Source organism: Pelodiscus sinensis, chromosome 3 (assembly GCF_052426305.1).
Source record: "Pelodiscus sinensis isolate ZL-2025 chromosome 3, ASM5242630v1, whole genome shotgun sequence".
NCBI classification, from domain to species: Eukaryota; Metazoa; Chordata; order Testudines; family Trionychidae; genus Pelodiscus; species Pelodiscus sinensis.
This window is the reverse complement of record NC_143054.1, coordinates 8,679,769-8,701,012: the sequence shown is the minus strand read 5'-3', so window position 1 is coordinate 8,701,012 and position 21,244 is coordinate 8,679,769. Positions and strand designations below refer to the sequence as shown.

Here is a 21,244-nt window from a genome sequence, read left to right as displayed (position 1 = left end):
CCACGGTCTGACCCTACTTGGTCTGCCACGCCATGTCTAGCAAAAGTAGACCTGACATGCAGGATCATCTGTTATGCTGCAGTATCTGCAAATAACCTCGTAAAAATGAGAATAATAGTTCAACATTTTTCGCCAGTCAGCGTAAACAACTCTATGCTGTTTTACCCCAGGGAACAGATTTTTTTCCTTTGTCACCAGTATGGTCACTTTCACTTGACTTTGACAACTTCCTCTGTGTCACTATTCATCTGAGGCCAATATAAAACATCTCTGGCCCTTCTCTTAGATTTTTCAGTCCTAAACGTCCTTGCTGTATCCTTTGTAATACATAATTTCTCTGTAGTACTTAGGAATCACCAGCCTGGTGTCTTTAAACCAGTAATACTCAGAGTTGTGCTTCAGGAGCCAAATTATCAATCAACATTACCCAAAAGAGCCACAGTATGTGACAAAGAGGGGAAATCTTTAGCTGTATGTAATCCTCACAGCAAATAAGTGAATAACTTTGTGCAAACTGATAACTTAATTAATAACATAACAAAAACATCCTGCTTGGTTAATAACTTTGGGTAATAAATTCAATCATTTAAATAATACTTAAACAAAACAGACACACGGTGTTGTAAAGGCATGTGCTGTGAAGAGCTGCAGGAGACACATTAAAGAGCCACAGTCTTAATATTGCTGCTTTAAACAAAATCCCACCTAGGACCAAGCATTCCCCCTGCATTGGTGATAGGGGCTTTCTTGCCGGTTCTCATCCTGAGCTATTTCTCAGGCAATCAGAGTCCACATTTCAATGGAGACTAAATAGTTGCTTTTTCTTGGGGGTTTTTAAATTGGTTTTGTTTTGCTTTCAAATCAAAATGCTATGTACATTATCTAGCCCCAGGTTTTGCTCCACAGCACTTTTGCCTCCACCAATTCCCTCTCAGCCTCTTGCTCCCAGCAGGAAATCAAGCGAGTGATTTGCTCGCTCCGTGCCTCAGTTTCTCATCTATAAACTATGGATAATCATACTTCCTTTGTCTGGTCTTGTGCATTTAAATTGCCTGTCTTTGGCTGTGTGTGTGTGTGTGACCTGAACCCCCACAATGGGACTTCTCGGTAATACTGTAGAATATATAACCATATCATAAAAAGCGTGCTCCGACAGCAAAAGAGAAATCCAGGATAAGATCCCTGGACTAAAGAACCCAGAGCTTAGAGCCAAATATAAAATACATTGTGAGCAATTTCTTCACCAACGTAGCCCTCTTATTTAGTGTGTGGGCTGCATATTTGCTTCCTGTGAATGTTCCGAAGAACAGAACGTCACTTGCGCAAAGGCTGCAAAGAGTGTGCGGAAAAGGCATGATATGGCTGGGCTGAAACACGACAGCGACTCCATGGCAATATTCTGGGGAGAGCTGCGTGGCTGAGGGGTGACAGCTGCATTTCTTCGGCGGACTACTGGGGGCAACACGAAGAGCCCTCTAGCATCCATACAGGGACGCGTTGTTTTCCTCCCTATTGCTGTCCAATATTAGTGCATTTCCAGGGCCTTCCAGTTTTACTCCCTCGCCTCCAAAGCGCGGGCAGCCAAGGTGTCTTCTGCCAGAGAATTCCCTGCTTTGGGCCCCACCAGCCTTTCCTCATGTCTGCTTCTCCTTTCCCGCCTGTGCCCTTTTGTCCTGCCTCTTGGTTATGGGCTAATTAGCTCGGTAGCTACCCAGCCCCAATCTGACCAGGCCATCAAGACTCCTCTCCTTGATCGGGACACTGGGGAGAGTCTAGCTGGTTGAACAGCGATCCTGGCGCTGCTGATTCCCAGGTCTCTGTTATGCACCTTGCACCCATGCCTAACGGAAAGGGGCTTCTATCTCCAGGCCAGGGATGTGGTTTGAGGCCATTGGGGGAGAGGGGAGGTTCCCCCTTTCCGTGCACCTGCCAAGCAACCAGGGTTCTAGGCTTCCATTACACATTGTTTTCAAGGCTCTCCAAATGACCCGGGTCCTTGGGCACACGTCCTGTAATAAGCCCAGTGGTTAATCCGTAAAGCCCTGCATGGATACAACATTTGTATCCGCATCCGCATCAATATCTGCAAAATTGAGCCGTGGATATCCGCACTGATATCTGCGGATACAATACCTGCAGATATAAGGTGGATATCCGTGGATTTGCAGGGCTCTGCTCATCCGCCACTGCCCATAACGCCCCTTCAGCCCACACAGATCCTCACACTAGGGCACCCTGCGGGTCCATGCTTCTCGTTCTTGCCCTTTTGGCTTTGTAGAGGGGTCTGCTGGTGTCCTTCCTCCTCCTAGTGACCCCATTTCCCCACGTGCTCTTGGGATCCCCCCACGTGGCTCTCCAGAGGCAGAAGCTCAGATAACTTCTTGACCACTGTTAACGAGCTCCCATCATCTTTATCCCCTGGGGTTAAAAGTGCCTATGGAATATTTGTGCTGGCCTCAGCAGGACTATTCCCGCGAACGAGCATCACTCCCGTGCACCCATTCACTAGTGAGCAGCAGGTCGCATGTGAGCTAGGGAACACCGCAGGACTTTCGCATGTGCGTTGATCTGGGAGGGAGCTCCCTAAGCAAGTCAGCCAGGGCCCAGCTGGCAGGTTTGCCGTGTAAGCACAGGGGCAGGGTGGGTTAGGGTTGCCAGATGGTTTCAGAAAAAATACCGAACCACCACCACCACCTAAAACCATGCCAGGAAAAAGTTTGTTGAACAACAAACAAACAAAAAACCACACTACTGTGGCCCCTTTAAAAACCCCACAGTGAGGCTTTTTGGCCCTAGCCGGCTGCCGGTGGCTTTCCGCCATCTTGCCTCCCTGCACCGGGCCGGACAGCTCCCCTGCAGAACTTGGTAAGCTCTAGCGTTGCCAGGCTGCCTCTATACTGAGCCGGAGAGCCTGGAATTTTCGCCTTCTGGCCGGGAAAAAATCAGAAAGTATTGGACATTTTAGGTGTCTGCATTTTCTGAAATTTTTTACCGGACAGGAAGCAAAAATACCAGACTGTCTGGGTCAATACCGGGCACCTGGGAACCCTAGCGGCCATGGCTCATCACCAGGCAGCAGCTATCCCCACGCCCTGGCAATGGGACACTGGATGGGGAGGGCTCCAAGTTACTACAAAGCCCTGTCGTGTGAGGTCAAGGAGCAGAGCAATTGGCACGAGGGGGGTGAGGCGGGGGGAGTAACCCCATGCTTAAGGCACTGATTTGGGACTCAATAGAAATTAGAAGCCTCAGTCTAGGGGCACCATTTCAGATTTTGGTTGAGGGGCGTAGACCTGTGCATGCTATGATGGGAGGGGGAGAGTGAGAGCATGGGGGGGTTGAAGACAGAGGCATCAGGAGTTTTATTGAGCATGCTCAGTACAAGCCAAGCACCAAATGGAGGGAGGGAAACCAACCGCCTTCCTCCTCCTCCCCCCCACACATCACCTGTATCCAGGAGCTACTAAGGCCCAGGCAAACTCTACTTTTTTGGCATACAACTTAGCAATTAGCCTTACCATTTTTAATGTATATTTTTGCTGTGTTACTAACTCTGTGGAGAGACAGACAGACAGACCCCATCAGGACACCTGGGCGCTCTCTGAGCTCTGGAAGGGGAGCGGGTCTAGTGGGTTACAGCAGGGGGCAGATACATTTTGGCTCTCTATAAGAACTTCAGAATGGCCACTGGGTCAGATCAATGGGCCTTCTAGCCCTGTATCCTGTCTTCCAACAGAGGCCAATGCCAGGTGCTTCAGAAGAGGCCCTCATCATGATCCATCCCCCGTCACCCATTCCCAGCTTCTGGCAAACAGAGACTATGGACACCATCTCTGCCCAGTCTGGCAACATGGACCGATCCTCCTTGAATTTATTTTGTTCTTATTGGAACCCTGTTATGGTTTGGGCCTTTCCACCATCTCCTACCAAAGAGTTCCACAAAGTTGACCATGAAGAAATAATGTATTATGCTTGTTTTAAATGTTCTGCCTGTAAATTTAATTGGGTCGTGAAAGAATGAATAACATTTCCTTATTCTATTTTTCCACACCATTCATGATTTTCTAGACTTCTGTGATATGATATCCCCCCACCTTTTAGTATTTTCTTCTCCAAACTGAACAGTCCCAGTCTTGTTAATCTCTCCTCATATGGAAGCTGTTCCTTACTCCTAATCATTTCTGTTGCCTTTTCGGTACCTTTTCCAAATCCAAATAGCGTTTTTTTAAGATGGTGACCAAATCTGCATATAGTACAGTAAACTTCCAATAATACGGCACCTTTAGGACCCAGGGGGTGCCAGATTATCAGATATGCCGGACTATCAGAAGGGGGGGCTATGAGGGGTCTGGAGTGGGGTGGGAGGGGATGCCACCCCAGACCCCTCATAGCCCCCCCTTACGATAGTCTGGCTCTGCCTCAGGCGTCCCTGATTCAGCTGCTGCTGGTCAGTTTCAGCAGCAGCTGAATCGGGGATGCCTGCAATAGAGCAGCTAGGGTGCTGCCGGGTTGGTCCTGCAGTGCTGAGGGGCAGCGCTACAGCACCAACCCAGCAGCACTCCAGCTACTCTTGGGGACGCCCGGTACAGAGCAGCTAGGGTACTGCCTGGTTGGTCCCATAGCGCTGCCCCTCGGGGCTGCGGGATCAACCCAGCAGCACCCCAGCTGCTCTTGGGGACGCCTGGGGCAGAGCAGCTGGAGTGCTGCCGGGTTGGTCCCACAGCGCCAAAGGACGGCGCTGCAGGACCAACCTGGCAGCACCCCAGCTGCTCTGCCCCAGGCATCTGGATTCAGCCTGCTGGTCAGTTTCAGCAGCAGCTGAATGGGGGAAGCCTGTCCAGCTGTCCCAGCACTTCCGGGTTCCTGATGGTGCCGGACCATCAGGAGTCCCGGAGCACTGGATGCCGGACTAATGGAGTTTTACTGTATTCAAGATGTGGGCATACAATGACTTTATAGAGAGGCAATATGGTCTTAGCTATTCCTTTCCTAATGACTCCCAGGCTACGTCTACACTGGCCCCTTTTCCGGAAGGGGCATGTAAATTTCAGCAGTCGTCGTAGGGAAATCCGCGGGGGATTTAAATATCCCCCGCGGCATTTAAATAAAAATGTCCGCCGCTTTTTTCCGGCTTTTAAAAAAGCCGGAAAAGAGCGTCTAGACTGGCCCCGATCCTCCGGAAAAAGTGCCCTTTTCCGGAGGCTCTTATTCCTACTTCAAAGTAGGAATAAGAGCCTCCGGAAAAGGGCACTTTTTCCGGAGGATCGGGGCCAGTCTAGACGCTCTTTTCCGGCTTTTTTAAAAGCCGGAAAAAAGCGGCGGACATTTTTATTTAAATGCCGCGGGGGATATTTAAATCCCCCGCGGATTTCCCTACGACGACTGCTGAAATTTACATGCCCCTTCCGGAAAAGGGGCCAGTGTAGACGTAGCCCCAGTATTCTGTTAGCTTTTTAGTTTTTAGACTGCCACTGCACATAGAGCAGATGTTTTCACTATCCACAGTGCTTCCAATATCTCTTTCTTGTGTGGTAACAGCTATTTTAGAGCCCCCATTTTTGTATGGATAGTTGAGATTTTATTTTGCCATGTGCATTACTTTGCATTTAGCAACACCAAATTCCATCTACCCGTGTGTTGCTCAATCACCCAGTTTTGCAGTGCCCTTTGTAGCACTCTGCAGCCAGCTTTGGCTTGGAGACTGTTCTGAAGAAGTGGGCTGTACCCACAAAAGCTCAAGATACCATCTACATGTTTTGTGAGTTTTAAAGACGTTGCTAGATCATTCCTTGTTTTTTCAGTTTGGGGTTTGTTTAGTTTAGAAAAGAGAAGATTGAGGGGGGACATGATAGCAGTTTTCAGATATCTAAAAGGCTGTCATAAGGAGGAGGGAGAAAACTTGTTCATCTTGGCCTCTGAGGATAGAACAAGAAGCAATGGGCTTAAACTGCAGCAAGGGAGGTTTAGGTTGGACATTAGGAAAAAGTTCCTAACTGTCAGGGTGGTCAAACACTGGAATAAGTTGCCCAAGGAGGTTGTGGAATCTCCATCTCTGGAGATATTTCAGAGTAGGTTAGATAAATGTCTATAAGTGATGGTCTAGACAGTATTTGGTCCTGCCATGAGGGCAGGGGACTGGACTCGATGACCTCTCGAGGTCCCTTCCTGTCCTAATGTTCTATGATTCTAAGTTTTACCATTTTCAAGAACATTTATAAGTTTAAGAGCAGGTTTTTTTTTTGGTTAGTCTCTAAGGTGCTACAGGACCACTCCTTGTTTTTTCCGTTTTTTTAAGTTTAGCAGCAGTAATTCAAATGCAAATCTCAGCACCATAATATTCATTCCTGTTCTTTTATTCTCTTCTATCTTTTGAGTACCCAGCAATATTTTTGTGATGATCTAAGGATCCTTCAATTACCTCAATGCCCAGCCTTTTGTTATTGTTAATCACTCCCTCTTCTTATAACAAACTCCCTGTCCCAAAGGCAAACCTGCAGGCAGGTCAAACTCTATTGCAGTTAAGAGCTGCCTCTAGAGCCAGGGCATGCAGCTTTAAGCAGACCTCAAGCATGAAATCCAGGGGATTCAACTCAGGAGGGGGGGCTGCTACCCTCCAGCCCTTCATAAATGGTGCCGTGCTTAAGTCTGTGAAACTGGGCCTTCATCTCTCTGGGCTGCAGTTGAGAGGTAAGGCCTTAGGGAACAGGGCTATCCCTCACTGTGCATTTGGATAGGGCTCAGCACAATGGGGGTTGAGGGGCGAGGGGGGGACATCGACACTAGAAACTTTAGCAGAGCTACAGTTGATTGACTTACAGCCACGGCAGGAATTACTGTGGTCACACATGTCCACACTACCCTCCTTGGGTCAGTGGCACACATCCTCACCCGCTTCCACCAACCTCAGAGAGGCAGTCTGGGGAACCGAGAGCCCAGACCCTCAGCTCTGCTGGCAGCTCCTTGTAGAAGCCCAGATGTCCCCACAGGCCCCCAGGCAGGCTGTCCTCCCTCCACCTTTATCTTCCCATTCCCTGCTGGATGCAGGGAAAGCCGCCCCATCTGCCTGCCCTGGCTTCTCATGCCCCCCAAACGCCTTGCGCCAGGCAGCCTTGTCAATTTCACAGCTGAGTCATGAAATTGACAAGACAGCTCAGGTTCCCAGCCTCTGCACTTCTGGCTCTGGCCTCCAGCTGGGACTGGGGTCCAGAGCTGTGGCTTTGCAAAGATACACCACCACTTGGGCTGTGTCTACATTGGCACCCCTTTCCGGAAAAGGGATTCTAATGATTTGCTAGCTAAAATTCACTTTGCGGATTGGCCACTGAAGTCATGTGATATGGTTTCCTCTTTCCTGATTGAAAGAGCAAAACTCTGAGAACTCTTTTAAACCAGCATCCAATTGTAATTTAACAGTGGCATTACAGAAGACCCCCAACCAATCTACTTTATAACAGGGGTACTCCAATGCCCTGCACCAGCCAGATGTTGCTTTGAGCTCATCTTACCTTGGTTTCTGTAGCCAACGGTTATGGGGGTGAGCGGGCTAGCACCACAGCCAGCCAACTTGGGCTCCCCCAACGGATCAGGTCCCTCTGCGCAAGCCCAGGCAGACCATCTGGGATGGGAGCCAAGCACCGGCCTCACCCAGGCACTGTTGCACCAGGCTCCACACGTGGCTGGACAAGCACTAATATATTTCCACTAACAAACCCCGCTCCGGCCATTGGCTAGGCCACTGCAAAGTGCAATTAACACAAGAGTAGCCCAGTCCCCCCCCACCTCCAGCGGATCCCAGTGCAAGGAGACCAGTGGAGCCTGGGGATCAGTTAGGACAGCGGTTCCCACACTTTTCGGCATCCCGCCCCCCTTTTTGATTTTTGAGAAACCCTCATGCCCCCCCCTCCCAAAAAATAAGCAACAAAACTTGGGGTGGGATTGATGGGGTGTGTGGGGGTCTGGGTCGCCTCGTGCACCCCCGGAATGTCTTCACGCCCCCCAGTTTGGGAACCCACGAGTCTCGTGCCCCACCCCCTGTTCACGCCCCCCAGTTTGGGAACCCACGAGTCAGGTGTAGGGGGGGGGGGCCTCCAGGCCTGGCTCCTTCTGCTGCAACCTCCTGGTTCAGTGTTGGAAGAGAGTCTCTGGCAGGGCTGTTTTGCGCCCCCCCCCCCTTCTGTCCTAGGGGAGACTCGCGGCTCCCGGGCCCCCCACCCTGGCGTGGGCTGCGGGAGCCGCTCCCCAGCCCTGCCGGGGGAGGAGTCCGCGCCAACCCAGGGCCATAAAAGGAAAGGCCCGGGTGCCGCGGCTGCCTTCTCCCGGGGAGGCCCGAAAGCACCAGAGATGCCCGGCGCCTCCGCCCGGCTCCCGCGCAGGCAGCGCCGCCCGCCCGCCGCCAGCAGGTAAATAAAGCCCCGGCCCGGCAGCGGCGCAGGGGGCGGGAGATGGCGAGTCCCCCGCCCGGCTGCCGGTGCCCAGTCGTGGCGTGTGTCCCCCCAGCTCGCAGGGGAGAGGAGCTCCGGCAGCAGCGGGGCAGGGCGGCCCCTTTCCCGCCCCCTTTCCCCACCCACGCGCGAAAAGGGGGGGGCTTTTCTCCCACCCCACGCACGCCGGGAGCAAACCGCTCCCTTCCCCCCACGCACACGCGAAAAGAGGGCGGCCCCATTTTCTCTCCACGCGGGAGCAGCGCCCCCTCCCCACGCACACCCACGCGGGACAATCCGCTCCCTTCCCCCCCCACGCACACGCGAAAAAGGGGGGCCCTTTTGTCCCTCCCCACGCACACACAGCGGGAGGCTCCTCTTCCGCCTCCCCGCACACGCGGGGAAAGAGCGGGTGGGGCCCCCTTTTCCCCACGCACGCAGCCGCGGGACAGACGCGCCCCCCCTTTTCCCACGCACGCAGCCGCGGGAGCAGCGCGCCCCCCTTTTCCCACGCACGCAGCCGCGGGAGCAGCGCGCCCCCCTTTTCCCACGCACGCAGCCGCGGGAGCAGCGCGCCCCCCTTTTCCCACGCACGCAGCCGCGGGCCAGACGCGCCCCCCTTTTCCCACGCACGCAGCCGCGGGCCAGACGCGCCCCCCTTTTCCCACGCACGCAGCCGCGGGACAGACGCGCCCCCCTTTTCCCACGCACGCAGCCGCGGGAGCAGCGCGCCCCCCTTTTCCCACGCACGCAGCCGCGGGCCAGACGGGCCCCCCTTTTCCCACGCACGCACCCGCGGGCCAGACGGGCTCCGCGCCTAGCCGCGCCCACCACCGTGGCGCTGCGGCGTTCCCCCGCCTGCCGCCGCGCCTCCCACTGGTCCGGCGCCGTGTCACTCACTCGGCCCCGCCGCTTGTGCCCGCGGCCGGGCTGCCGAGCGACGCGGCTTCCTGCGGCTGAGTCAGCGCCCGGCCCGGCAGCAGGGCGGCGGCAGCTGTTTTTCCAGCCGGGGCGCCCCACTCTGCTCCCTTCTCCCCTCCAGCAGGGCCATGGAGCCGGCCGCCGCCCCGGCCGCCAGCCCCCGCTTCAAAGAGGAGCTGCTCTGCCCCATCTGCTACGACCCCTTCCGCGAGGCCGTGACCCTCTGCTGCGGCCACAACTTCTGCAAAGCCTGCGTGAGCCGCTCCTGGGCGCACCAGCCGCGCCACGCCTGCCCCGTCTGCAAGGAGGTGTCCTCGCTGGACGACCTGCGCGTCAACCACACGCTCAACAACCTGGTGGAGATGCTCCTGCGGGAGGAGAGCCGCAGGGGGGCCCAGGCGGGGCCCGCCCTCTGCGCCCTGCACGGCCAGGAGGCCAAGCTCTTCTGCCAGGAGGACAAGGAGCTGGTGTGCCCCGCCTGCCAGGCCTCCAAGCCGCACGAGGGCCACAAGGTGCGGCCCGTGGGGGAGACGGCCAAGGACTACAGGGTGAGTGGGCCCACGCGGGGAGGGGGGGGGGGCGTGCCCCCAGTGAGGTGCCTGCGGGGGTGGGAAGGATGGGGGAGGGTGTGTGCACCACTGCATGGAGACCTGCAGGACAGGCGTGTGGCCAGTGCTGCATGGGCACAGGGATTTGCCCTGGGCACGTGGGGTGGGGCTGCCCACCGGGTATTCAGCCCGTGGTGTGTGCGTGTGGCACCACTGATACACGGATGCACCCAGTGGCACTTCCAACCGGGGAGTGGGCCGCTTGCACTTCGGATGCTGCAGAGAGAGGTGTATGGGGGTGCACAGTACCCCCCCACACACACACACCCTTGCAGTAGGACAGGTATGTGCTGCCCTTCCTTCCGTGCAAACTGCCTGAGGCCCCTGGCCTGAGATTTTTACCGAGCTGCCCTTAGTTGGTCTCTGGAAATAGGCGTGGCTCTAAGCAGCCAGGGGCAGGACTGTGTTTGGGCCACAGGTGTTTCCCAGATAGATACCCTGTCCGTAAGTTAGCCCTGCCGCCTCCCCTCCCAACTGCATGGCCCTGCTGTGCGGGTGCATTAAAAAGCTGGGGTGCTGCATGGCCCTGCCAGTCCCCAGGCAGGAGACCTAGCGCTATGGCTTGTCCTCTTGGCAGTATGGCAGAGCTGGAGAGCGCTCCGGGAGGGGCCCTGCCTCTGCTGTCCCCCGTGCGTGTGTCCTGGAACGGTGACTAGCCCCGCCAATGACCCTGCCATGGCCCCATGCCTGGAGAGTGGGCCCGCGGGGCAAGGGCAGTGAAGTTTGCTTAGCGCTGGCATGGTGGGTGGCAGAGAGACTGTGGCAGAGAACCCGCTCGGGGCCCCCTCCCACTCACGAGTCCGGAAAAGGGAAATTGGAGCTGCTGTCGTCACTGGCCGAGTGAGTCACCGGGAAGGGCCGTGCCTTCATTCAAACGCTGCTGCAGCAACAGCCGTTGGGACCGGCGCTGAAATCTGATTCATAACCCCGACCGACAGTGAGCAGGGTGGGCAAGCGGGGGTAGCGTGGCCTAGTGGTTGAGACACAGCCCTCCGAGTCAGGCCTCCTCTGCGGTCATCCCAGCCGTGCTGTGAGCGGGCGTGAGTCTCGGACTCTCTCACGGGAGGGTGCCTGCCTGCAGAACAGGGAAAACAAGCACTGGGCGGGGGGGGGAACTTGCCAGACAGGATCAGGCCTGCATCTCTCTAGCCAAGGGGCCTGCCTCTAACAGTGGCCAGGACCAGATATTGAGAGGAAGGTGCCAAATACCCTGCAAGGAAGCCCCTTAGGAGTTGTCTTAGGCACTGCAGCAGGGGAGTTCAGACTCTTGAGAGCCTGGTGCCGTTAGACTGAGGCTTGTCAGGCTTGGAGATCCTTGGGGGAGGGCCTAGCTAAATGCCAGCTGTGACTGTTGGTGAAGAGGTGTGATTTCACTCTGGTGAAGGGGGTGGGTGTCTACCTGTGTGTCTATAAAAGGGCGTCGGGCCTGGTTCCCTGACAAAGAGCATCCCCACCTTGCAGGCCAAGTGGAGGAACATGGAGAACTCCCTGCGGGACAAGGTGAAGGATTTCGGGGCGGTCCGGCGCTCCTATGAGTCCATCTCCAAGCACAACCAGGTGAGCCGCCAGGTGGAAGCGGGTTGGCGGTTTTCACAGTCCCTGCCCAGACAGCCTGCGGGGGGGGGGGGGGGGCGGTCTTGGCTGCTGGCAAACCTACAGCCGGCCTTGTTGTGTGTGGAGCCTGACCCACAGGCAGGCGGCTGCGGAGTCTCTCACTACTACCAGGAGGGGTTGGTTGAGCCACAAGTTGCTGAGTTGGTGCCACGGCCCAAAGCCCCCTGGTCTCTCTGGGTGACTAGTGCCCAATGGAGCCTTTCCTCCTGGAGGATCCAAGGGTCCTTTGCAAACTGCATGTAGAGGATTACGCTCCTGTGGCAGGAATGCAGCCACCTCTGGGGGGGAGCGCTGCCCCTAGCCTGTGCCAGCAATCCCTCACACCGGTGTCAAGGAGGCTAATGGGAGGAGTGTTGAGGCAGGCAGGCTGGGTGGCAGGAGTGTTGAGGCAGGCAGGCTGGGTCACAGGAGGCAGAATCGGCCCCCGTCTGCTGTGCCTTGGGGTCGGGAATCTGCATCGCGATGGGTGATTGGGAGGGCGGGACCAGGAGCAACATGGGAACAGGGCGGGTTATGGATCTTCACACCGGCACAGGTGCCATTTGGCACGTGGCAAGTGGCTGTGAGCCCAGGGCTTTGCGCAGCCTGGGCAAGCCAGCCTAGATCCTGGGGACGTACCAGAGCAGCCTGGGAAGCCGACCTGACCGGCGCCAGAGGCCCCGACGAAGCTACCGGACACCCACCGCCTGAGGAGGAGTAGAGATTCCCAAGCGCACAAATGGGAGAGGGGTACTGGATTCCTGTGCTGTTTCAATGGGAGAGAGGCCGCCCTCTGCCGTGTGTCGGTTGGGGAAAAAATGAGACAAAATGTTCCGGGTTTTTTTTAATTGAAAAGGTTTAGTTTGGGCGGTCGGCTCCTGGCCCCAGCTAGGGCTTTGGTCCTTCCCTCCCGCAGGGGGCCCGAAGCCCCAGATGTCTTTCATCTGCGGCAAACAAAACTCAAACAACTGAAAGCGAGAAAGGCAAGTCAAAAAATCGCAAGCCTTTTTCAGCCTTCGATGGTTTTAGTGCAGCCAAGGTTGTGTCAGATTTTGCTTTTTAACGGAAAAGTCATTAGAAAAACTCCGATCGGTCTCTCTTGATTGCAGACTCCTTGGGGCAGGGCCCCTACGGCTGTGTCTGAGCGGAACCCCAGGCATACACATCGCCCTTCCTGTCCTGGAGTGGGGCGGCGTGCGGTCTGGGGGGCAGCTCTTGGGTGCAGGGACCCCCTGGGTGTGGTGAGGCCCTGGGTTGTCAGGTCGCCGCTGTGACCCTGTGATTCCTCCCGCCGGGCAGGTGGAGGTGGCCAGGCTGGAGGGTCAGATCAGGGAGGAGTTTGAGAAGCTGCACGAGTTCCTGCGGGGGGAGGAGAAGGCCGTGCTGTCGGAGCTGCAGGAGGAGGCTCGGTGCAAGCGGGGCCTGATCGAGGGCAAGATCAAGAAGCTGTCGGAGGACAGTGACGCCCTGCTGCACGAGGTGAACCAGCTGCAGTCTGACTTGAAGGAGGACGACCTCTCCTTCCTCAGGGTAAAACCCCCTCCCATCCACTTCCAGTGCCTACAGTTGCCCCTTTTCCCTGACTCCAGTGGGGCAGTGTGGTAGGGGGAGTGGTAGAATGACACCAGAGCTCCGCCCACGTCCAGAGCTCCGCCCACGTCCAGAGCTCCGCCCACAGTGTGTGAGAGCTAGAGTTTTCTGCTCAAATGATTAGCCGTGCAGTGGTTGACTCAGCTCTAACTTTTCCATGATTGTCCTTAGTCTTCAGCTAGAATAAATGCGGCCACCTGCCTCTCCTGGGACCAAGAGCAGCTGGGTGCCCCTATGTAGGCACCTCTGTACCCCTGAGAAATAAGAGGCTCTAGTGACAAAGGCAGGAGGTAACCTGCAATCCGTCTGGGAGCAGTAACCCGAGATGGCACGTGGCAGTGTACGGGGGCCGAGCATGGACGTGAAGGGACAGTGGAAAAATTACTTGTTGCCATTTGGAGTTGGCGGTGCAGAAACCTCCCCTCTGTCCGGTCCGAGCTGCTCCAGCAAGGCCATGGGCAGATGACAGAGAGTTTGGGGAAAGTGATGCCCAGAGCCACGCAGGATCAAGGACTGAGGCAGCCTGGGGTTTTGGGAGCTAGATAGGCACAGCTCGGTGAAGGGGCATCAAACCTGATCCAGGCACCCCTGGATGGTGTAAACCCAGCCTCGTGTGTGGCTTTCAATGGAGCACCCCAACTGACACCAGCTGCGGACTTGTCCCTGTATTTGAAGGGTGTGATCATTTTGGATTAAGCCAGTTTGGGCTGGTCTGCCCTAGAAGATGAGATTGGTTCACCTGCGTCGCTTGGGGTGAGAGAAATCCCACACTTGAGTGGCATAGTTAAGCCAGCCTGAGTCTCTGTGTAGACAGCGCTGGAGTGATGAAGGAATTCTTCCATGGAGCTAGCTTCCACCTTTCTGGGGAGTGGATGACTAGGCAGCTGGGGAATTACAGCTTCAGTCTAGACGCTACGGAGCTGTAGTATCTCAAGTGTAGACGGGCAGTGTTCCCTCTGATCTCTTCCATCTGTGTGTGGAATACATTTTTTTTGTGTGCTGAGGAATGTGCACCACTGGTAGAAACAAAATATCCTAGCTTGCGATCTCTCCAGCACGCAAGTTTGCAGCTTACAGGAACGCTACAGACAGGCCCATAGGCGCTACGGAAGGGACTGGGCAGAGAGGAGACCTCAGAGAAACAGTCTGCAACCAAGCAAAGGAAAACTTGCCCGTATTCTGCATGCGTGCGGAGTCAGCACCTCCTCCAGGCGGTTTGGGTGAAACAATCCTGTTTTCCATGTAAATTGTGTCTCAAACCTGCTTAGAAGCCTATTGCTTTCTTGGGGGGAGTTACACTTTGGATCGCCCCAGTCCTGGGTGTAAGAATTTAACGCCCATCCCCTCCACATTTGGGAAGTCAGGTGCTCCAGTGCATTACAGTCCTGTCCCCAAGGCCCGATTCTGTGTCCCCTCTCCCCGCCCCTCCCCGTTGTCCGTTCCTCTTTTCACTTAAACCGGCCCGAGGCGCGTTTGTAACGTGAGACGTCTCTTTCCTCTTTCAGAAACACAAGAACCGCAAGCGCAGGTAGAGTGCCGTCCTGACTGGTTGAAATCCTGACTGTGCACTGGAGGCTTGTTGGGGAACACGTGGCCCTCTTGCGCCAAGTCCGCTGCGTTCCCCATCCCCAGCATAGTGGCTTTGTCCCTTGTGAAGAGTTTCCTGGGGAAGAGGGAGACATGAAATGATCACACAGTACATAGGGCTACTGCTGTGACTAGGTGGAGGTGGTGCTTTCCTAGAGGGCCTTGTTTTCCAAGGTGCGGAGTACCTGCCACTCCTGCAGGGGCCCAGCGCCTCTGCCTGTGCAGCCCATAGCAATGTGCCCTCTGAACTTTGTCCATCCATGTGCGGAATAAATTTGGTGCACCCAGGCAGGTATGGATGTGCACCACCATGGAAGCACATGATGATGGCTGTGGGCGCTGTGCTCATCAGCTGGGCGCTGTTTGAATCCCTCCTGGGTGGCTGCCCAAGCGCACAACTTACAGGGAACACTGGCCCAGGGTGTCTTGGGTCCTAGAACGATTTACAAATTGGATGGGTAGAGATGAGCCTGAGATGCAAACTCTGGGTCGAAATAAGGAATCGCATCCTCTGTGCCACGTTGGCCTTTGAAGGGCCGGTCTAGGACTGATCTCTGGTGCCAAAGACAGGAGTTGCAGCCCCGCCCCGCCCCGGGAATGGCTCTAGGCAGCCCTTCAGGCTTGGAAATGAAGGGTCCCTTCTCCAGCTGACTCTGGAGGGACAGTGGCAGACAGGCCGTAACTCCCCAAGCTGGAATCTAGCCAGGGAACGGCTGAGGATTTGGTTTCAAAGCCCCGTTGGAGAGACAGCCCCTCCCTCAGCACAGCAGCCCCTAGCGTGGTGCTGGTCGGACCCTGAGAACAGAGCACTGTCCTGACTCTGCTGTGCCTTGGTGGTCTCACCCCTGTCCCAGCCGTGTCCTCCCTGACCCAGGTGATGCTTTGCGGTAACCCCCTTAGAACTAGCCTCCCCGGCTGGATCCGTCTAAACTGCCCCTGCATGTCCCCAGGATTGCCTGCACGGCCGAGGAGCCAGAAGCCATCCCACCGGGGATGCTGGTTGATGTCCCCAAGTTCCTGGGGTCCCTGCAGTACAATGTGTGGAAGAAGATGCTGGACATCATTACCGTAGGTAAGGTGCTGGGGGCACGGGGCAGCGAGTGAGATGGGCACCGGGGAACTGAGAGCCACAGGGACGCTCAAACTATACCGGATAGGAGCCCCTTGGCGCTCTGCAGGCAAACTTCTTCCTTCACAGCCTCCTTGTAACACACAGAGATGGGTCCACCTGGAAGCTAACAACCTACTACTGCTGAAGGCTTGCTCCTTTAGCTCAAGTGCTAGAGGCCCCTGGCACTGAAGGCTGTGGGTTCTCTATATCCGCACTAAAATTCATCATCCAGTGTGTTGCCCAGTCACTGAGTTTTGTGCAAAACGCCGTCACTCTTTGGTCTGCTTTGTACTTAACCATCCGGGGCAGGTTAATATAATCGGCAAACTTTGTCATCTCCCTTTCTCCAGCTCATTTATGAATATAGCTGACTGGTGTGTCTCCCCATACTAGGGTGTGTGTGTGAGACTATGCGTCCTCCCCTCTCCCTGGCAGCCAGACGCTGAACGAGATGGAGCCGCTTCGACTTGAGAGAGCCTGGCTGGGAGGCAGCAGCCTTCTCCCTGCCCAGGGTCGGCTGCCAGGATGAGCGTGTGTGGGAGAATCACAGCCACTGAACACTGGGGATGTGATTGGGAAAGTCCCCAGAAATCTCACCGCTGGGGTGGATTTAGAGGCAGAAAGGAGGGAGGGAAGCAGGCCTGGGGAAGACACTGCTCTGGCACTTGGGGATCAGGGTAGGGTCTCAGTTCTGCTCCAGGCTCTCTGTAGAGCAGCAGTGGGCAACGTTGGCTAACAGGTGAGCTGTAGGAGTGGCCACCTTCAGCTTAGTCGGCTGTGAGATGATTGTAACCAAGCCGGTCTCCTGGCACAGGGCAGTTTTGCTCACGACACTTGCGTACCTAGAATTTGCAGGGGGTGCTGATGGAACCGTAGCCGCGCTGGGATTGGCCACAGATGGAGTGCACGGCTCCCGCAGTCCATGCTGTGTGCAATCCACACGCCCCTCCCTTCACGTGCCCCGGCCTTACGTGCACGTCGCTTTAGGAATACCGGTAGGACACAAACGACGTGCGGGGGAACCAGCGGAGTCTGGCAACCCTGTGTGTGGGCAGCAGTACACGGAATGTCTCGCTGGCCACGCACGTACCCCCGATGGGCCGCCGGTTGCCCACCGCTGTGCTAGGGCTTCAGAAGTAGCTAGACTGTACAGTTCCCTGTAGGAGCAGGCATGGCAAATGTATCTGTTACCGTAATGCCTGCACACCAACTGCAGAGCCGTGTGGGGCGCTGCACAAACACCTTGCAAATGAGAGCCCCTGCCCCAAAGAGCGGACGGTCGTCCAAGTGAGAGCGAGCAAGGGGGGAAAGCGGGAGGGGGAGACGGGGAGGTGCAGGCGATAGGATCCAGGTAGTGCTCTGCCTGTTGGGAGCGGTGCTAACCGCATGGTGCCTGGCGTTCCCTGTGGAAGCTCCAGCAGGGGGCGGTCTGAGGTGGGACTCAAAGGTGGTTTTTTGGGGGTCTCTGAGTTTGGACTGGAGGCCAGCCCTGGCTAGGAGGGGCTGATCGCTTGAAGCCACTGGCTGTAGCAGGCTGTGAGTCAGCCACAGGCCCTACCCCACACCTGGTGCTGTCCCGTGTGCAGTCAGAATCTTTCCCTGAACATGAGGGGTGGGCTGGGGGACCTCAAAGGTGCCTGTGGGAGAGGCTGGGGGATGGAGGCTGGCAGGTGGACTGTTTGCCCAAGGCTGTGACTAAACAAAGGCCTCTAAGGCTATCGGTAGACACCTGGCACCAGCCTGACTCTAGCTCCACAGGCAACTCCTGGGGCCTCCTGACAAACCAACTATTCCGATGTGTCAGAAAGATAGAAAATATGGCAAAAGACCGCCGTGGCTTAACCATGAGATCTTGAATGATCTAAAAATAAAAAAGGAGTCCTATAAAAAATGGAAAGTAGGACAAATTACAAAGGATGAATATAGGCAAACAGCGCAGGAATGCAGGGGCAAGATTAGAAAGGCAAAGGAACAGAATGAGCTCAAACTAGCTACAGGAATAAAGGGAAACAAGACGTTTTATAAATACATTAGAAGCAAGAGGAAGACCAGTGAGGAGGGAGAAACAGTAACAGGAAACTTGGAAATGGCAGAGATGCTCAATGACTTCTTTGTTTCGGTCTTCACCGAGAAGTCTGTAGGAATGCCTAACATAGCGAAAGCTAGTGGAAAGCGGGTAATTTTAGAAGGTAATGGAAAGCGGGTAATTTTAGAAGGTAAAATTAAAAAAAGAACAAGTTAAAAATCACCTAGAAAAGTTAGATGCCTGCAAGTCACCAGGGCCTGATGAAATGCATCCTAGAATACTCAGAGCTGATAGAGGAGGTATCTGAGCCTCTAGCTATCATCTTTGGAAAATCATGGGAGACAGGAGAGATTCCAGAGGACTGGAAAAGGGCAAATATAGTTCCCCATCTATAAAAAGGGAAATAAGAACAACCCAGGAAACTACAGACTAGTCAGTTTAACTTCTGTGCCAGGGAAGATAATGGAGCAAGTAATTAAGGAAATCATCTAAACACTTGGAAAGTGGCAAGGTGATAGGGAACAGCCAGCATGGATTTGTAAAGAACAAATGTCAAACCAATCTGATAGCTTTCTTTGATAGAATAACGAGTCTTGTGGATAAGGGAGAAGCGGTGGATGTGGTATACCTAGACTTTAGTAAGACATTTGATATGGTCTCGCATGATATTCTTATCAATAAACTAGGTAAATACAACTTAGATGGGGCTACTATAAGGTGGGTGCATAACTGGCTGGATAACTACTTTCTGAGTATGGTTATTAATGGTTCACAATCCTGCTGAAAAGGTATAACAAGTGGGGTTCCGCAGGGGTCTGTTTTAGGACTGGCTCTGTTCAATATCTTCATCAACGATTTAGATATTGGTATAGGAAGTACGCTTATTAAGTTTGCAGATGATACCAAGCTGGGAGGGGTTGCGACTAATCTGGAGGATAGGGTCATAATTCAAAATGACCTGGACAAATTGGAGAAATGGGCTGAGATAAATAGGATGAAGTTTAACAAAGACAAATGCAAAGTGGTCCACTTGGGAAGGAACAATCAGTTTCACACATACAGAATGGGAAGTGACTGTCTAGGAAGGAGTACGGCAGAAAGGGATCTAGGGGTTATAGTGGACCACAAGTTGAATATGAGTCAGCAGTGTGATGCTGTTGCAAAGAAAGCAAACATGATTCTGGGATGTATTAACAGGTGTGTTGTGAGCAAGACACAAGAAGTCATTCTTCCGCTCTACACTGCGCTGGTTAGGCCTTAATTGGAGTATTGTGTCCAGTTCTGGGCACTGCATTTCAAGAAAGATGTGGAAAAATTGGAGATGGTCCAGAGAAGAGCAACGAGAATGATTAAAGGTTTAGAGAACATGACCTATGAGGGAAGGCTGAAGGAATTGGGTTTGTTTAGTTTAGAAAAGAGAAGACTGAGGGGGGGACATGATAGCAGTTTTCAGGTATCTAAAAGGGTGTCATAAGGAGGAGGGAGAAAACTTGTTCATCTTGGCCTCTGAGGGTAGAACAAGAAGCAATGGGCTTAAACTGCAGCAAGGGAGGTTTAAGTTGGACATTAGGAAAAAGTTCCTAACTGTCAGGGTGGTCAAACACTGGAATAAATTGCCCAGGGAGGTTGTGGAATCTCCATCTCTGGTGATATTTAAGAGTAGGTTAGAGAAATGTCTATCAGGGATGGTCTAGACAGTATTTGGTCCTGCCATGAGGGCAGGGGACTGGACTCGATGACCTCTCGAGGTCCCTTCCAGTCCTAGTGTTCTATGATTCTATGATCTCCTCTCTCAGTTCCCTTCAGCTTTGACCCCAACTCCGCCGCAGGCTGGCTCTCGGTCTCCAGCAACCTCACCAGCGTGACCAACGGCAGCTACAAGCTGCTGGTGGACAACCCAGAGCGCTTCTCCTCCGCCCCCTGCATCCTGGGCTCCCAGGGCTTCTCCAAGGGCTCCCATGTGTGGGAGGTGGACCTCGGAGGACTCACGAACTGGCGCGTGGGCGTGGCCAAGGAGCGCAGCGGCCGCCGCTGGAACTTCCACCACGACGCCCGCTCGGGCTTCTGGTACATCTACCGCCTGCAGGGGGCAGACAACGAGATGTGCCGGGCCTCCAACTCGGCCAGGTCGGAGACCGTGCTCCGGGACCTGAAGCGGATCCGGGTGGAACTGGACTGCGACGAGGGCGAGCTCTCCTTTTACGACGCCGACCACAAGAGCCACATCTACACCTTCCACGAGCACTTCAGTGGTGAGGTCTTCCCCTATTTCTATGTGGGCAACCTAATGCCTGATACACCTCCTGGCTCCCTCCGGATCTGCCCTTTACGCATCCGGATCAAGGAAGACCTCCCACTTTAGGCTGCTCCGTACAACCAGTAGAAAGGCTCCCCTTCTGGCCTGCCATGTTCCCATCCTCCATTGCCCCGGCCTGCCTCTTCCAAGTGCCTTTCTACAATGCCTTCCACGGCTGTGTCCTCCTCCAACGGACCAACCCCCGCCAGCCCTTGACTTCCAGCTTGGGCTTTCTCAGCAGAAACTGTTACCGCTCAGTTATTTTCTACTGTTTGCCTTCATAACCAATTTTTTTTTTTTTAATAAACTTCTGTGGTGGCCGGATAGTTTGGGTCACACATTTCAAGTGTCTCCTTTCAAATCTTTGTCTGGAACGGTTCAGTGAGCAGCCAAACCCCATCCCCCTCCCTTTAAAAAAAATCACCGAGTTGGGAAAACATTTCCTCTTATGGGCTGAGCCTGTGGAACTCATTGTCACATGATACTGAGCCCCAGAGCTTCCCAGGTTTCAAAAAATGGGTGTGGGCCTGTGGCCTGTGTCCCAGGACATCAGCCTGCTCCCCGAGGCCAAGTGACAGGTATCCTCTGCCCCGAGGGAGTTTATTCCTGTGTGAAATTTCTTGCTCCTTCCTCCTTGAGCAGCTGATGTTGACCGCTGTTGAGACAAGATCCTGGACGAGCTGGACCTGTGGTCCAATACAGGGCAGTGTATAGATCCTCTTCTTCGCTCTGCCCTGGTCTGGCATAAAAACAACCCCTACCTCTCGTGCTAATAGCTTAATGATTTTTTGAAAGGCAGAAAGCCTGTAGCTGTTTTTCCTTGTGATAATGGCAGAGGGGAGTGAAAGCCTCAAGGGGTTGGTCATTATCACCTCTTAGTCCAAGGTCATTGCTTCACATCCAGGCTAAGTCACTCCCTGTGTTCTGGCCATGCAGCTTAGGGGATCCTGAAGGTTTCCTGCCGCCCTGGGCTGGAGTACATGAAGGGACACGACCCTGAACTGTGGCCTTTCCTTGCTCTTCTGCCCTGCACTCCTGCTCAGTTCAGGGCCTTCCCTATGGCCCTGCTCCCATCCTGCATCCCCATGCCAT

The 21,244-nt window shown here is 54.6% G+C and overlaps 1 protein-coding gene across 2 annotated transcripts; it reads left to right on the top strand.

The window, feature by feature from the left end:
• The first annotated feature begins 8,248 nt into the window (after window positions 1–8,248).
• On the top strand, window positions 8,249–20,498 carry TRIM35 (tripartite motif containing 35). Of its 2 annotated transcripts, none has more exons than XM_089776999.1 (7): window positions 8,249–8,399; window positions 9,463–9,889; window positions 11,411–11,506; window positions 12,842–13,021; window positions 14,638–14,660; window positions 15,670–15,791; window positions 19,653–20,498. In XM_089776999.1, exons 1-7 carry the CDS (start codon window positions 8,341–8,343, stop codon window positions 20,216–20,218), a joined length of 1,473 nt encoding a protein of 490 aa, XP_089633125.1. In that variant the 5' UTR covers window positions 8,249–8,340; the 3' UTR covers window positions 20,219–20,498. The 2 variants fall into 2 exon arrangements, with proteins under 2 accessions (XP_089633125.1, XP_075779426.2); XM_075923311.2 differs by having other exon boundaries at window positions 8,250–8,399; window positions 12,842–13,072.
• Window positions 20,499–21,244: the final 746 nt, after the last annotated feature.